Source organism: Candoia aspera, chromosome 3 (assembly GCF_035149785.1).
Source record: "Candoia aspera isolate rCanAsp1 chromosome 3, rCanAsp1.hap2, whole genome shotgun sequence".
NCBI classification, from domain to species: Eukaryota; Metazoa; Chordata; class Lepidosauria; order Squamata; family Boidae; genus Candoia; species Candoia aspera.
The window spans coordinates 17,883,866-17,901,741 of record NC_086155.1 but is presented as its reverse complement, the minus strand read 5'-3'; the positions used below and the strand labels follow the sequence as shown (position 1 = coordinate 17,901,741).

General features: G+C 39.5%; 1 protein-coding gene across 1 annotated transcript in view; it reads right to left on the bottom strand.

The window, feature by feature from the left end:
* Positions 1-1,931: 1,931 nt before the first annotated feature.
* Positions 1,932-17,876, bottom strand: part of ATP9A (ATPase phospholipid transporting 9A (putative)) — a 97,901-nt gene continuing 81,956 nt past the window's right edge. The window contains exons 20-28 of the mRNA XM_063297041.1: positions 16,398-16,487; positions 16,004-16,148; positions 13,603-13,667; positions 12,207-12,362; positions 11,507-11,571; positions 9,708-9,816; positions 9,541-9,598; positions 5,599-5,802; positions 1,932-3,990 (exon numbers count right to left, since the gene is read on the bottom strand). Of these exons, the coding sequence (XP_063153111.1) occupies positions 3,854-3,990; positions 5,599-5,802; positions 9,541-9,598; positions 9,708-9,816; positions 11,507-11,571; positions 12,207-12,362; positions 13,603-13,667; positions 16,004-16,148; positions 16,398-16,487 (1,029 nt within the window). The 3' untranslated portion in view covers positions 1,932-3,853. The remainder of the gene's footprint in view (positions 3,991-5,598; positions 5,803-9,540; positions 9,599-9,707; positions 9,817-11,506; positions 11,572-12,206; positions 12,363-13,602; positions 13,668-16,003; positions 16,149-16,397; positions 16,488-17,876) is intronic.

Here is a 17,876-nt window from a genome sequence, read left to right as displayed (position 1 = left end):
TAGGAATAACAGGAGTAGAAGTCCAACAAAAACGAAAGGTAGCTAATTGGGGAAAATTGCTCTATACAAGCATCAAAGTTATATAAAAAATAAAAAAATACTGTAAGAGAATAGTTATAGTTGGTAAAAATAATGCAAGTTTTGTGCCCTTTCCCCAAATACTTCAGTGCCTCTCCCCTCTCCTGCAGGAAAACCTATGGAAGAAATAGCAGCTGTCTCAGTTGCATCAACCAACTAACTTTCCCATTTTCAGCCTCTTCCATTACACAGGATTAGGATAATAGTATTCTACTTCTGGATCATTCAGTCATGGAAGGGAAAGTGTCCTTCACAGCCCAGTCTAATGCATACTTTCTTACACATAAGCCCCACTGAGCTCAAGAAGAACTACGCCCAAGTGTGCCCAGAATCTCAACTCTAATTTATCTAGGAATGCACTTAAGCTTCAGAAGGGGCAAGGAACAGAGAATAATTGGGAATGTATCAGGAAAATAACTGGATTGATTTAATGACACAGCAATACGAGAAGAGTATCACTGTATTGATCCAAAATTGTTTTAGTAACTATCTGCAAAAAGAAATCATATTTATTGGCAATTTCCATAAAGCTGTAGATGAACCGCAAATATTTTCCACTTTAAGTAATGCTGCCAAATCATCTCCTATTACCCAAAGAGTAAAGCACAATCTAGAGGAATGTTTGCTGGTGTGACTGAAAATACTGTAGTTCATTGTAAAGTATGCATTTGTGCAACTTCCATTTCAGTTAAATGGGACCGTACAGGCATAAGCCCCAGACACATGATTTTCAAAATTCAAAATCTTTACAGAAAGGTACTTCATTTTCTCCTTAAGTACTACTAGCTGTTTTGAATGATTTGTTTTAAAGGACCCAAAAACGTAAACCATGCAACTGACTTTCAGAAAGAAAGACATTTCGGACTGCACTCAGTGTAAGACGTTAGCTACGAAAGAGCAATAGGTCAGAGAGAGTCCATAAAATGTGTTAACACAACAGATTACAGTACTCCTTGTTACTGCGGCTATATAGGCGTTCGTTAACTGAGTTATTAAATTCAATAAATGCATTTATTCAGTTCAATAAATGCATTCCCTTTTTCATTACATGTGTTAATATGGCCAGCAATGGAATGATGATCACTGCATTATTAAAAAGAATGAAATCTATTATTCAAGTGAATGTGCCTCTCCCATTAAGATATGTGCATGCAAAAGTTATCCTTGAACAAATTCATCTGGCCTTTAGAAATGCAAAACAAAGATAATGAAAATGCTAAAGATACAGTTTCAACATTCCCCAATTTTCTCTCCTTCAGATGTTTGAGTACAGCTCCTAGAATTCCCAATCACATGGCCGTTCACCACATTGGTTTGGGCTTATAGACGTAATCAACTTATCTGGAAGGTACCTAGCAGTGAATTAATTTTAGCTAACTAAATAGAGATTCACTGGCTGTTGACCACACTATATTTATAGTCCCTCTCTCAAAATAAAACTCTGCCATTGCTGCTCCTGAGCACAGATGAGAAAGGAGGAACACTGGCCACTGAGTTAACAAACTGATCCCATAAAAAAAATTCCACTGCTACTGAAACAACAGACCCAATTCAACAAGATCTTACTGAAATCATTGGAGAGCATCATTACCCAGTCTGCTGTACAGCACAGGCAAACATAAGTCTAAGTTAAAACTAAAAAAAAAGGTTTTTAAAAATAATCTTTTCTATCCAGAATTAGGTATTAGGGTATGTTAGAAATAAAAATAAAGCAAAAGAAGGTGCAAAAGTCCACTGCAAGGAAAAAGTGATAAATTGTTAATGGATGATGGTGAGAAAGCAAGTCACGAAGAGTCGGAAGCGACTAAACGAATAAACAACAAATTTTGTGTCTGTCTTCTGGGCTAGACTCAAAATTGCCTCAGTGACCATGCTCCAAAAGGGCTCATTTCAGTTTGAAGGAAAGTTTCAAGTGGAGTGCTATCACAACACCCTGTGCTGTTCAACATTTTTATCAATGTCTTGGATGAGGGAGTTGAGGGGATGCTTGTCAAGTCTGCAGATGACACAAAGCTGGGAGCAGCTAATACTTTTCAGGAATGAAATAAGATTCAAAATATCTAATCAGGCTTAAGCAATGGGTTGAAGTGAAGAGGATGGAATTTAACATAGAGAAATGTTAAATTCTGCATTTGAGAAGATAAAATGAAAGGTGCAAGTACAGGGGAGGGAATCCTGCTGGACAGCAGGGTAATAGGATCTGGATGTCCTTATTGACCAGAAATTAAACAAGAGCCAGCAGTGTGATGTTACAAAGGCAAATGTTATCTTGGAGTGCATTAGTATGACTAGAGTCCAGATCATGTGCTTAATTGTTCCACTCTACTCTGCCTGGTCATACCCCACTTGGAATACTGTGTCCAGTTTGAAGCACCGCTGTTCAAAGGATTTGTTCAACTCAACTGTGTATAACATTCTAGATCACATTTCTCTCCTACATGAAATCTAAACTCCAAAGAAGAATTCCCACTTTTTCTTCTTTATTTTCCAGAGGGAGGACCTAACTGTGTATTTATAATCGCCATAAAGTACTTGGGGAAAAGTCTAATAAAACCTGCATACTAGGATAAAATATTAATTACCTCATCAAGCACAGACTTGGTGGTTAGTGGTAATGTGAGTTGGGGGATATGCATGGGAGAATTAGCATTAAGAATTGATTCTTAATAGGGATGCTCAACAAGTATCCAAGAAGGCAGTGACAAGGGGCTTTATGCCTGGACAGAACAGATCAAGCCATTGAGGTAGCACCTCACTGAAGTATTTTGCATCAGTCTGAGTCCTGATGTTTGTTCAAAGCCTTGCCCAGCCCTAATGTCTGATTCTTTTTCTTACCTGTCAATTATCTCATTCACTTTATTCTCTTTGGTTCTGGCAGCCAAACTTGTTTTTAGCTGATGACCCATTTGGAGGAAACCTCAGAAAAAGAATGCTGGAGGTGGCAGAGATGATGGTGATGAATTGTAGGGTGAAACTTGAGCTTCTGACTGTTTGGCTTCTTTTCTGCAAATGATTTTCCACTCTTACATTAGTGATAATAAATGGGCTGTTTGTCCTTGCAGAACCAGGATATGGGACTACAATTTTCTTCTCCCCACAAACTTTTCAATAATTTACTCTTTATGAATAATGCACATTCCCTTTAGAAAACAATCGCAACATGTCATAACCAGAAAGACTCATCTGTGAATTCCTTTTTCTCAGAGTATTCAAGGAAAGTGTAGCCAACAGAAATTGGTAACTCTGATTTGCATTGGACCACATCAAAGAGATCAGCACGGCATGAGGTATGTACAGTGGTCTGCTAACTGTACACTGTTGTGTCACTCAGTTGAAAGCATTTCCCAAGGCACAGAAAATGTTTACAATGAGAACCTGAACTCAAAAGATAAGTAGCAATAAAAAAATGAGGAGATTAAATAAGTCAACCCCCATAAAAAGGAAAATACATTTGAAAAATTTGTCATATCAACAGCGGACTCAGCACTTTCCAGATAAGTAGACCCATCACAGGCAGACAGTTTTTTTCTTCCCAGTTACATGCATTTGTTTTCAGTTTGATAAATATAAAGTGTCAAAACTGGATCACCCATACAAGTTCTCCCTGCTTCATTTGACTGAGGTTTTTCTTTTAACTGAATTATTCAGTCTTTCAGCAGTGTTCTCCAGCCAATGCAGATTCCTTTCCAACTGTCGGACATAGCTCTGATTATGATGAGTACACTTTTATTGAGTCTGTAAGCACTGTGCAAAGAAGAAAACTGAGTCCTTGCTCCTATGATGTCAGTTTTGAATAACTTGGGGGAGAAAACCTTCGTCTCAGGTACTTTAGGACATAGAGAGGAAGACAGCTGACTAGGGTGATCACAGTCACCTTCCATAAGAATGATAAGGTTGTTATGAAGTAAACATCTGCAAGAAAGAAGATGGTTCTCTGTCATGTACTGTAACTAAAAAGGCATGTTTTCAAGGCCAGTTTTGTTAGCTTTTAATAAAAATACAGATTAAGAAACCTACTGCGGGTTTCCTACCATCTATTTCGGTAGCAACTATAATGGAATTATGATCTTTGAATCAGAAAAGTTAACAGGAAACTGTTAATGATACCAGTTTGTTGCTTAGCAAAACCTCTGCCAGTTCATGGCAATCCCATAGCAATGAGTTTTAATTTTACCTTTGGGGCCCATTTGTTTTCCTATCTCCAGCCTGCTGAGTACAGAGAAAAAAATTAACTATAGCAGTACACATGGATCCAACAGGCCTCATGTTAATCCTCAGTTAAGGCTACCAGTTCTGAGTTGCAAAAATCCAGATGACTATAAGATGGCAAAAAAAAAAAAAAATAGAATTGTCTCTGATGCATTGTAGCAGCCTCCTGGACTTTTACAGCACAATTCTGATAGTCCTATGTCAATGCTAGTAGAATTCTGCCTAGCAGATTGTCAGTGGCAGCAAAAAAATTCTTTACATTACCAAGGGGCAATTCTAGGGACAGTTGTGATGACTGGAAAGATGACCTACCCATTTCGGACACTTCCCATAGCCTTTCAGCACAGGATTATTCCTTAAAATATTTTCTTGGTAAATAATTTCTGGACATTTTAAAAGGTAGAACAGGACTCTTAAGACCAATGAAACTGATTTAAATTTTATAAATGGAAAATAAAACTTTGACTTTTTAAAATAAAATCAAGAGTTATACTTTGAAGTACAAATCTGCACATGAAAGTGGAAAGTTTTGGGCTGCAGAATTTTTTTTTTTCAAAACTACCTGTCAAGTTTTGCACAGAAGTGGAGAATAGAAATAGAAATTTTGGAAATTTAACTTAAAATTCAGCATTGACAGTTTCAGATTTGGGTCCAGTCCAACTGTCAATCAAGGACACAAATATTGTCTCACTGTAAATTCAAGACAGCTGTGCAAATGAGCTGTAATGTTCCCTAATGTTCTCTCTCTACTGTCAAACCCTTCAATTACTTGATTTGTTCCATTTGTACTACATGACCCAGCTAACAATAGATAGAAAACAAGCCCTTAGTAAAGTATATTAGTTGATAGAAAAAGTATCAATTAGGGAGACTATGGGGGATAGTTGGGCAATTTCCCATCTCTGCAATTTCAGAACAGCTGTGAAGCTTTTATTTTCTAGAAGGCTTCTCACTCCAGCTTTTATAACCCACCCCACCGACTCCTTCCAGCCCCTAAGCAAGTAGCCTAGACACATACTGGTTTGAAACCAAGATATGCTTCATATTGTTAATCTTGATCTTCCATTCCTGAGACCTAATCTTTCTTGGTGTTTATATCAAGCTTGATCAGAAACCATTTCAGTTCTTAGGGTACCTTCCTACAGTTGCAAAATAATTCATACCAAACTGTCTACGCTTAACAATTTCAGTAAAAATATAACATATAAGCTATCAACAATTTCCAACAACACTATTTAGCACAATATTGGTGCTCTTGCACTTTGCAAATAATTGATTGAGAAAATTGGAAGGAAAACAAAAGACAGTTACCAATAAATTCATGTAAGAAGACCAGCGAGGCAATGTAGCATGAGAGGCTGAGTAATTCTGCCACTATCATGAGCCAGTGCCACGTCTGGATGGTCAGTGCCACCATCAACAGTTCGGTGAGGATCAAGGATGTGAAGGAAATTGCCACAATGTGGACAAATTCGGACTCAAAAAGCAGAAGTGCACCATACATAATTATGCTGCCTGAAACAAGAAGAAATGAAAAAAGGAATTATAGCATCAACCAAAATGACAATTGTTGTAGACTAACTATAACGTACACATTTGAATGAAAAGTAATGCCTCCAAATAATCCTGGAAATGAGCTATTTTGGGATATTCAAAACTCTGAGAGTTCAGAAGCACAAACAATTTTTTTCTGTTGACAACTCACTAGGTCTTGTACCTCATGAGTTGCCGAAGAGGCAATTGTGAAGTTGGATCTCACCATTTTGCCTCATCCACCATACAACCCAGACTTGACACCATGCAACCTCCACCTTTTCACCAAACTGAAGGAATACCTTTGTGGGCATTTGTTGGACTCAGATGAAGAGGTGGAAAGGACCTGGCTCAAGAGACAAAGGGTGGAGTTCTTTTGTGAAAGCTTTAAGAAGCTTGTTCATGATTGGCAGAATTTAGTGAATGGTTGTAATTATGTGGAGAAGTAAATACAGGTAACAAAAAAGCTCACTTCAAGGATTATCTTCCTCTTTCACTAATTAAAATAACCCTCCTTAAACTAAAGTTATGGAGGTGGAAGCATTACTTCTCATTCAACCTGTGTATGATCAAACTTGTTACCCTCCTTATGGAATGAGTCTGTATTTGTCATTCAGCCCAGTACAAGACCCCCACAAGGTGGGGAAGGCTGAATTATAATTTTAACCTATAAATTTATACCCACAAGGGCTGTCTGCATATATTTCAAATAATGTTGTGTTGAAACTGGCCTTGCAATTGTTCAAAAGTCTTCTTCCTCTGTGAAACAAGGTTCTATTTTTTTCCTACCTTTATTCTCAGATCACTTGTGAGTTTCTCTGCTGCCATTTTTGGGCTTATATTATTATTGGAAGCAGAAGAGAATGCTGCTGTTTTTTTTGAAAGACAGCAAATTGTCTACCATCAAACTGAATGAAAACTGATCAGAAAAATGCAGAAGAATTTATTATTTTTTTAACATGACATTAGTTTGAAAACATAATTAGTAACAATAATGATTTCTTAAATATATATGCTTCTGACTCCCAGCGATTCTGGGTGGTTTACAATTGTCAAAACGTTTAAAAACAACGAACAATTCAAAAAACACAAAAACAGCACAAGACAAAAGAATTATCTAACTAATTGTTAAAGATTTCCTAATAGTATTGCAATTCCTTAGTGGAAAAAGTTGCACAGAAAGTTGGTGGGTTCTCCATCATTAGATGTGCTCAACCTGAGGCAAAAGATTCATGTCTCAGAGATGGTCTAATTTGAATTCCCAAATAGAGTTGGGATCTGGAATTGATGGTGGCCACGTTTTGTTGGTCGCTGGTATTTCACAGGGAAGGAACATGAGAATGTAAACAGGCAACAAGCACAAACAGGGAAATAACAAACCAGTTTACCACACACAGAGTAGGAAAAATGGGAAGAGAGACCACTGGATTTGAATCCACAGAAAATAGACTTTCAAGAATCAGTGCTCTCTCATACCTGTGTGCATGGATTATTTTCTTCCAACAGTAATCCTTCCTACTTCATGCAGTGCTGCTTCAAAGCAAGGGCACTGGACTTTATGGCCTAAAAACCTCCTTCCAAGTCTATTATTCTGTCAGCCACACTAGGAAGAGCAGACCAGGAAATCAACTTCACGAAAAGGCTAAAACTATTTTTATTGAGATTGGCTATAATAACAGAATCTTGCAAGTCTGATTGTGCTGTGCCTCTTCCTCCTCCTTACAGTTCAGTGAATCAGGGAGGCATTTGCTGAGCCACTTCGGAATGTTATCTCTTGTTCTGGACAAAAAAATGTTTCAGCTCCTTTCACCGAGGTAATGGTTTCTGCACATCGCCATCAAGGTCATCTTTTTTTACTCTCTACAATTTCTGTCATGAAAGAAATGGAAACATTTCTTCCTATCCACCTTCACATCATACCATTCATAGTTTTATACACATCTGAAGCATAGATGAAACTTTCTAGCTTAAGGCTCAGGAGGACTTGGAATTTATTCTTAGCTATAATCTAAAGCATGCATAAGCAGCAAGATCCGTTAAGCTCAGCAGGACTTACATTCACTGACACACAGACACACAATCATATGTATATACTGAAAATAGGTGAGCATGTGAGGAGATGGGATGGGGAGACAAGAATTACTTTGCATTCTGCTTCTGGCTGATCAGAGAATGGCTTCACGGCATCCTAGAGATTCAGCTGCAGACATAAGTCATGTCCTCAGCATGAGTAGTCTGCACTGATGAGTAATCCACAGCCTAATTTGATGAGCAATTTGACCAGTGACTCAAGATTAAGCTATAAAACACAGACTCAGAGAATAACCTTTCCGCCATCTGGGCAGAGCTCGGTTTTGGGCCATTCTTGGGCATAGCTACTAGCCAAATTGCATGGTGTGATCCATCAAGGGGTGAAGTCATCTGACCCACAGAATGTAATAGGAGAAGACTCTTGGCTTAGACATCTTTCCCACGATGTCTCACTTTTTCTGACTGACCAGAAGCTGTGTGTTCTGTATGAAGGCCTTCATACTGTTTCCAGCATTGATTTAGCCCTTGAAAAATAACTTCTGTTGTAACATTCTCTCATGCATCTCTATTAACGTCCCAACACGTTTATCTTCCTGACTCTGCTTTTCTAAATTAACAAAGACAAGTAGTTGCCCTTGTGAATGAAAAGATATACTTGAAAACGGATGGGCAATGGGTTGCAATACTTATTTTGCTTTGCATTCAGAGTACAGCAGCAGAATCCCTATCCCACTTCCTGAGTCTGAATCACTACTACTGTACTCCATAGCCAGAAAACTGATTTTAACTTCCTCGCGGAATTCAATTATTTCTTGGGTTCTAGGCCATGGCATTCCTTTTCCTTCTGCTAAGCAGAAATGCAGCTGATGAAAGGTGGATCCCTGAAAGGTACAGTTTCAAGATGCAACTCAATAAGAATGGTGAGCATGCAGCAAAGCTCTAGGAGCTACAGCTTTGGACTACTTTGAAGATGCAGCTCTTAGTAGAAAAATGAAGACATATGAATGAAGCCCATAAGCTGGACAAAACAGTTTTGGTATGCAGCATTTGACTGGAGTAACCCTATGATAGAGTAACAATGATCTGCCCATGGAGCATGTGGGAGAAGAAACTGCAAAGGTCTTCATTAGAACCATTTTAATGTACCAGCAGTTTCAAGGGTGGGATTGTAGCAACAGAAGCAAGAACTTTACTATCTGTGATAGCTTGCTGGGCTCATATCTGTTGCACTGTAATTCCATCGCTGCAGAAAGGGGAATCATAGTTCTGCCAATGGTAGGCATCAGGTGATATACAGGACCAACAGGAATCCTTCTAATCCATAAAATTGTTGATCCTTGCTCAGTCTAGCTCAAACTGACACTAGACTGTTCTTGGGCTGCATATCTCTGGCTTACCTCCAGACCACTAGTTTACCAGCCACTCTACATGCTTTCTGCTCAGGGGGAAAGCAGGACCACAGCCAAAGTCTGGGGAAATCTGATCAGTCAGTAGAAACTAAACAGAACTCCTGGTGGTCAGGGAGAGCGAATCCAGAGCTCTCCAAAATTTGCCAGCTCTCTTTATAACTAGTGAAACCAGAAAATGGCAGGATTTCTTTTTTGACAGAGGATTATACAAAGCCAATTTTGGAGAATAATTTATTTCAAATTTTCAGAAACACCCCGATGAACAAAGGAAACCTCTTACCTTGGTAGATACTTATTAACACCCAGATTAAAAATGTCTTATAAGATAACGGCCTTCCCTAAAAAAAAAAAAGGCAGAAAAATAAAAATGAAATCCATCTCATATGCATTAACCTCAAAGACACATGCAGAAACTTGAAAGGTATAGGAATGGAAGAAACTTTGAACCTTCAGGAGATCTTTGTAGAGCTCTGGATACAACATGGCCACTACTGCTTTGACATCTTTGTCCAGGACTAGAGAGAATACTGGAAACATGGTATAGAGGGTAGAATACCTAAAAGCAGGAACACAAGAAATGCCAGCTGAAGTTTACAATAGTCTTCCATTCTACTTGTCTTAGCAAATCCTCTCTTCATTTACAAAAAAGGTAGGAAATATAGATGAAAAGCAGAAGCAATTATGTTCATTTCTAAATTTATCTGTGCCAAAGGTTGTAATTTTTTTGATAGCCATTGGCCAGGGGCAACACTTAACACTTTTGCAGAGGGCTAAGGAGTAATGATGCAAAGTGGGAAGACAGAGTGATATACAGGGGTGGAACCCATTTTTTTCCACCTCGCTTTCTTTAGAAGGCTTATAGGTTTCCTTCCTTCCTTCCTTCCTTCCTCCCTTCCTATTTTAGGATTTGCACTACAACTTCTATGTTTCCTACCTCAAAACAGTGGGCAACTGTACTGTAAATGCACTAGGACTGCAGACTGCTCACACTTCGAATATAAAATGCATGCCTAAAGTTGTGTTGTCTCAATAGGTGGCAGCACCTGGCCAATCTTGTCTGGGTTCAGAAGCTAAGCAGGGTTGAGTCTGACTAGTCTGTGAAGGGGAGATCACCAGGGAGTTCAGAACTGTAGGTTGGAAGGGAGGTAAAGAAAATCTTTAGTCAGTGGGAAACCATTTCTGTACTGTTACTACAAAAACTATATGGATGTATTTCTATGGCAACTGGAAACCAAGCTTAACTCTATGGCATCCATGTTAAAACTGTATACGTGCAGTGTTTTACTACTGCTCCTGCTAAATAATCCTGGATATTAAAAAATTAAGAGATGAAAGACTGCATGTCCTAAGAAGCTACGTAATACCAACCAGTGTCTTAATTCAGCTAGGCCAGGATGTTCTGCTGACTGGTTGCCTTTCTCAGCATTTGTTACCGGATACTTTGAACTGGAAAAATTCAACTCCTGGGACTGAGAACAAGTTAGATACTCTACTACTCAGCTACTAACTTTCCCCCATTGTTGATGTCTAAGAGCTGCTGGACCTCTGAAATATACATTTTCTTAAAGAAAGAAGTAATAAGTCTTATGTGCTGCATAAATGTGGCAACCAGATTTGCAAAAAATGCACATGTACACATCAAGAGTTGGAACTGCTTGCATGTTCTTGGCCAGATTATATTTTGAACCAAACCTCAAAGTATGCTGCTATATTATGTGTGAAATGGTCCAAAGATCCAGGACTTAATTTTATCCCAAACGCAACAGGACTCAGCCTCAAACCTTCCCTATACTGCTGGGCTTTTACCCAAAAAACGATGAGGTGGGGCACTGGCATTCATTTTATTTTATTTTTTCTGCAAGAGACATATTATAAAAACATGGCTGCAGAATTTTATTTACTTAAAAAAATCTGCACCCTGCTTTTTATTTTCAGAAGAGACGCTCCCCCCCCAAAAAAACATTTTATACCATTGCTTTTGGGATACAAAAGTTGCTTTAACAGCTAAAATTGGTCCTAATAGGATCCATGTGCTTTTCATGGTTGTTGGATTAAAGTTGCTTTGAAACTGTGCATCTTCAAAGTGTCCTGCTTTATTCCGATAACAGCAGCGGAGGCAGGAAGGAAAAAGTGCAACATTTTAGCCCGTGCCACTCATTGCCATGAATGTTTTCAAACTCAGGAAAGCTTCAAACAAATCTCATTATACATTTTAAAGATACTACAGGGAACGGCTTGGCTCTTACCCAATTATGAGAAAGCCTTGATAGAGGGGAACGGAAGCAAAGTAAAACACTGAAGAGAAAACTGCCTATGGAACAAAATACAATGAATTATTAGGCTTCAAAGCAGAAAGAAAACAGAACCAATGACAACTATCTATTCAGCTATCTCTTAATGGAAAGAGTTGGTGAGATAAGTAGTGAAGATTGGCACTCAGCAATGAGAAGGGACTACAGGTAGCTTCTCCACCCACAAGAGATTTGGCAATTTAGAAAAGGAACCATTGTTGCTCATGGCAAATTAAATCCTAATGAAAGAGGGTTTTTTTTTAATATGGGTTCCCAAAGATATGATACCTACTCAATACGTTTATAAGTGATGCAGAGGGTGGGTGCACCTGCATATATGCAAGATACAAAATGAAAAGATAAATGGTCCCAGACCAGTGTAACTCATTGACAAACTACTATGTGCTTCCATACATGGAAGAGAAACCATATGAGTTGAACCTGAGAGAGTAGGGACTTCTACCGTAAATCACTAAACAGAAACAATGCTCAGTTCTTGTTTAATTGATTTCTCTTATTTTCCCTGCCTCCTGGAGCAGTTCCTCACATGCTAATCATTCCAGAGCAAAGTGAAAATCCTGTGTGTGGGTTTTTTTTCCCTGTCTGGGGCCAAATGAGCAGAGGACACTAAAGACAGTATAGGAACACCACTGACCTGCATGGTGCTGATGCACAAGCTTCTGTGGATCACAAATTGGCTGAGAGCAGCAGATCTTTTGTAGCTATTTCTTCCATGCACCATCAGTAACCGGCCCAGGTGCTTAAACTGAGTGATGGAGAAATCTGCTGCAAGGGAAGCTTGCTTTCCTTCCTAGGAACACCATGAAACATAAATACCAAGAACCTCATCATCAGATTACAACAACCAGAATTCTCCTGCCATAAGAACAAGCATTGTTCCAGTTCTGTCGCATATTCTCTCTTTATCAGCCTGTATTTTCATTCCAATCAGGCATGTGACAGCTGTGAGCATGGCATGTGCCTTTCCCAGAGTGCTCCCCTATCTTCAAAACTGAGAAGAGAGGTGCTCAGAAGGGTGGGAAACTTTTTTACCAGTATTTAGTTGACTTGCTGTGCAATTCTATGCTTGTTACTGTCTTTAGTAGAGTTTACTGCCATGCAACCACATGCAGACTGTAGCCTTAGAAGACTTGAGGCATTTTCAATTCTCTTCTTTTATTTATCGTTATTTATTTAGAATACATTTTCCCATTTTTTACCAGTCACCCCATTATCAGATTGCAAGATAGAATCTAACCTATGATTAGATTTTTATCCCATTTATATCTAAGAGCTCAGAAGGCATGCTTGATTTTCTCCTGTCATCTGCAGAACAAGCCAGGAACACCAGCTAATCTGAGAGGCAGTCATGGGCATCTGAGATGGGGAGGAAGGGGGCACAGGCATCACAACATCATACGTATTATTATGTCATTGCACAAATGATGTGAATTATGTAATTTGTATGTCAGTCACATCATTTGTGTAATGATATTATGACACATGTGATGTCATCATGGCTTGCCCTGGATGTTATGGATGCTGTGGCTGTCTCAAGATTTCATAAATTCTATGGATAAGAGGGAAAATTGTAAAAGCAATCCCCCAGACTCTTCAGTTAGGAATAAAATCAGACCAGAAAGGTACAGGATGACAGTTTAACCAAAAGCTTATGTCTTAAATTGGGGCCAAAAGCTTAAAAGGCTTGACACCAGCCAAAACTAAGAGTGGGACCACATCACATCCGTGGGCTCAGAAGAAAGCTTTCACTTTTCCACTGCGTCATGCCTATTTTAGGGATTATACTTATATTTTTATGATTTTCTTATCTCAAAATGGGAATAAGTAATCATGGTCAGAGGAGGAGGGGGTCTTTGATGAACAAATAAACTTTTTCTCCAGAGAACTTCCAAGGTCATGTTCCATAAATCAGATGATAGTCCAAGTGAAATTGTGACAGTCTGTCCATTGAAGTAGAACATATCCTTCTCTCCTTAAATCCCTATCAGTGTGACTATTGGGTTTAAACTAAACATTATGCTTTGACTTACCTTTCCTTCAACACCAACACCACAGTCTGCCTCCTGAATCATACTGACATCATTCCCACCATCACCTGTAACAGACAAGATCAAGGAAATCAAGGAAAACCTTGAGTTGCTTATAGCACTAGCAGTCAAAGTATGTTCCATAGCTATTCTATAATATGTTTCCATTTTAAAGGATTTATCAAGAAACAGAAGCTGTGGTGAGAAACATGGGGAATTACAAATGGAAAACTGTTCCTATACTGTAAAATTATGTGAGTGAGGCAGATGTAAAATAAGAGCCCTGTTTGGAACCACTCCTGGTATTAAAACCAATACTTGCAGTCTATCTGGGCATATACAGTATTTTGTTGCTGGACTGCAAAGGGGGCAGTTCCAACATGGGAATGCTTCCAGTGCTGTTGCGGCATTTTTATACAGCCTTAGAGAGCAAGCCCAAGTGATGGGCATGGACTCAAATTGGGTGTATGTACATCCAATTTACCTGGTTGTATCTAGTGAATGAAACAGCTCATTACCACAAGCTAATGATTTTCAACCAGCAGGTGAAAGAAAAACACACCCTCAGAGACAGAGAAACACAAACTTTCCCATATGTGATGGGATGGATACTTTTGAAACACATTTGGCTTAAGTTCACAGGTTATCTGGAAGCCACACATGGCAAATGGTAGAAGCACTGAATCACAAGAACATCCCATTTTTGCAGTTTTCTTTATGGTTGAAAGACAGTTCCAGTTTCCCTTGCTAGCCAGGGCTGGATCTGTTTAGGTTTTACTTGGTCTGCTATAGCTAACCATAAAGAGACAAATCATTTTAGCTTTAGAGTTCATAGCTGGCAATGACGTTCTTTTGAATTGTTACAGTAATGGATTCCAGAGCTTAATTATACATGCAACATAAAATGAAAAGAACAGCAGGCTGGGTATTCTAATATCACTTGCAGTTTAGTGTTTCTTTGAACAATTATTCCAGGTCACTCAATACAAGTTTCATTATCTCTTTTCACATTTTAACTATACTATGTCTTTTCTCAGGATCATGATGAATGAAGTAAGCAAGCAAGCAGAATAACTAAATAAAAGAGCAGAACATTTTTCACAGTGCCTGTTTACAAGAAAAGCAGAGATAGCAAAACATGTTGGCTAAAATTAAAACCCACAAATTTGGGGGAATGGGAGCTAGACCTGCTGTGGTAGAAAATACAGAACCTTTTACTATCTGGTAGCCACTCAAGTTGGAATTGCAATTTCCAAGTGAAAATCCCCTTAAGAAAAGTTTGTATGTATGTAACTACTGTAGGGATTCAATTTTAAAATGTGATTTTCTTTCATTATGAATAAATTCTTCCTTAGGAAGAACTGTACTTTTTGGATTGTCTGGAACCTTTCTGAATTTAAATCCATGGAAATAATGAGCAAGGACTGATACATAATTAACAATAAGAGCAAAAAATATTGCTGGATTTATGCTCCTCAAACACTCTGTCACCCAATATGGGCTGAGGAAGAGTTGCCTCATATCTCTGACAACCTGACGTGTGGAGATCTAGCACAATGATAGTGCCTTGTTGCAAAGAATGGCAAGGCTTCTCAATAAACATGATTGACTGACTGACTGACTGATTATGTGCCATCAGGCCACTGTCAACTCTTCATGATCACACAGATAGACTTTCTTCATGATGATCCATTCCAAGAACACTAAAATCTCTATCATTATGATGGGTTGGTTTAATTGCTATTCTGCAAGTGAGCAGGAGGTTAGACTCAATGGCTCCTTCCAACTCCCTCTATATTTTATGCCAGTGTATTACACATGGATGCAAAGCGCTGCCTCATAGCTACATACATGGATTGATACATGGATTGACTTTCCTTCAGGCAGTGGTTCCTTTCATTTCATGGGATGTTGCTTCAGAAACTCTCCAATCTTTTTTTATCCTCAGGGAACTGGAAAGCCCCTGGGTGTGTGGTGTTTAAATCACAGCTTTTCTCTCTCTTTTGCATGCACTGATGCTGAAAAAAGATGCTGAACTAGAGAATGCAGTTGGAGAATCCCTACTGTGCGAAATTGCAGGGAGGCAAGGCAAGGCAAGGCAAGGCAAGGCAAGGCAAGGCAAGGCAAGGCAAGGCAAGGCAAGGCAACAGAAACAACTGAAAAGCTGAAGGAGAGTCCATTGGTAGCTTATCTTAGGAATGGTAAATCAGCCCAGGTGGCCAGAAACTAGGAAGAAATCTTTCAAAGAGACTCCTTAATGAGCTCACTGTAAATGAGGGTTGGACATTCCTCTTGCAGTTTTGAAGATTCTGTATTAACCCCAAGAGTAGTCTCAAAGAAATCTTGCTGAACTTTGTGTAGTTCTTACTTCCTTGTTGTCACCTGTGTGGGGCTCGACACCTACCTACTGCGCAGGTCAGCTTCCCAGTTCTCTCCTTGAGTAAGCGTACAATCTGAGCCTTTTGTGTTGGGGCACATCTGCAGCAGACCACTGCCGGACACTGACAAGCCAGTTCCATGAACTCATACTCATAATATTTCAAGCATACCTATTCCATGAAAGAAACAAATGTGGTAATGAGATGAAGAGATTCATTCATTTGCCAACCCCTGTCCCTTGTAAGAGCATGATGTACTAGATCCGTGTTTCTCAACCGTGGCAACTTTAAGATGTGTGGACTTCAACTCCCAGAATTCCTCAGCCAACACTGCACTAGATGAATTTGTGCAAAGGCCTTTCTGGCCATAGCTGTCATCTGCTGCATGAGCAGGAGCTGTGTGTCCAGCCCACTTCTCACCTCCAAGGAATCCCCAGAAATCACCAGGGCACAGTCGTGCTTGCGGCGGAAGGCATTCAGCTCCAAATGTGCTTCTCCACGGTTGGTCACCTGGACAGGAGAGAACAGGTAGCTTGGGTTATATAAAAACTTAATGTCAGTGGAAAATGCAGCATATGTGGACATGGGTGTCAAAATCTGCAAGATGGTGGGTACGATGTCCTGATCCAAGCCCTGTCCCTTTTGTACTTACTAATCTTCCTATTTTATTTTATTTTATTTATTTTACTTTATTTTATTTGATGTATAGGCTGCCCCAATCTGTCACAATTCTAGGCAGCTTATAAAATAAGACAATAAAAACAAGAATATACATAACCTAACAAGAAAAAACGTCAGAGAAACCAATACCACATTACAAGGGAACATCACCTACTCTAACCCATGGCCTGGGGAAGAGCTAGGTTTTAAAGGATTGTTTGAATAGGGCCAGGATTGGAACCATATGAATCGTGAGGGTGAGGCATGGTGTTTCAAGAGAGCAGGCATCATGACAAAAAAGGCCTGCTTCCTGGTTCCCACCACATAATCCATGGGACATAACCAGGACCTTGAATTGCACCCAGGAGCTTTCGATGCAGAAATGTTACCTGGACTTACCATGGCATGCCCAAACTGTGCATACACTACATTCCAAATTATCTTCAAGGGCACACTGCAATTGTCTAAACACACGATGACCAAAGCATGAACGACTCTCTTAATGGCCTTCAGGTCCAGGGATGGGCACAACTGGCACAGTAAATTAATTTGTGGCCTTCGTGACCACAGCTGCTGTGAGTCCAAAAAGACCCCCAAATTGTGCACTAATCCTGAAAAGGATAGTGCAAATATGGAAACATTCCAGATTTGGGGGGTCCAAACATCCACAGCTGCCCAGTCTTGTCAGGATTGAGCCTAAGCCTATTCCATCCAGATTTATGCAGCCTCCAGACACCAGGACAAGACCCTGACAGGGGTAAGATGTATAACTGAATATCATCAGCATACTGATGATACTATACTCCAAACCAACAGATGAACTCACCCAGAGGCCTCATGTAGAAAGGGCAATGGCCCAACCACTCTCCCCTTGTCAACACCAACTGAAACCAACCACAGAGTAAGGAAGAAAGAGAACCATCAGAACACTCTGCCCCCGACTCCTCATTCCCACAAGCAATCAGAAGGACCGAAGGTCGATGATATTGAAAGCTGCTGAGAGATCAAGTAGAACCAGGGGTGCTGCAATACCCCATCAACAAGTCTGACCAATGGTTCTCAGTACTATGCCCCAATTTGAAACTAAATTGAAGATGATCTAGATAATCTGTATCTTCCAAGATCCTCTGAAGGTATAACCCAACCCTCCTCTCAACAACCTTCCCAGAAAGGGAAAAATGGTCCAAAGCAGTCAGGTCCAGTGAATGTATCACCATCTATTTCAGTGAAGGAGGCACT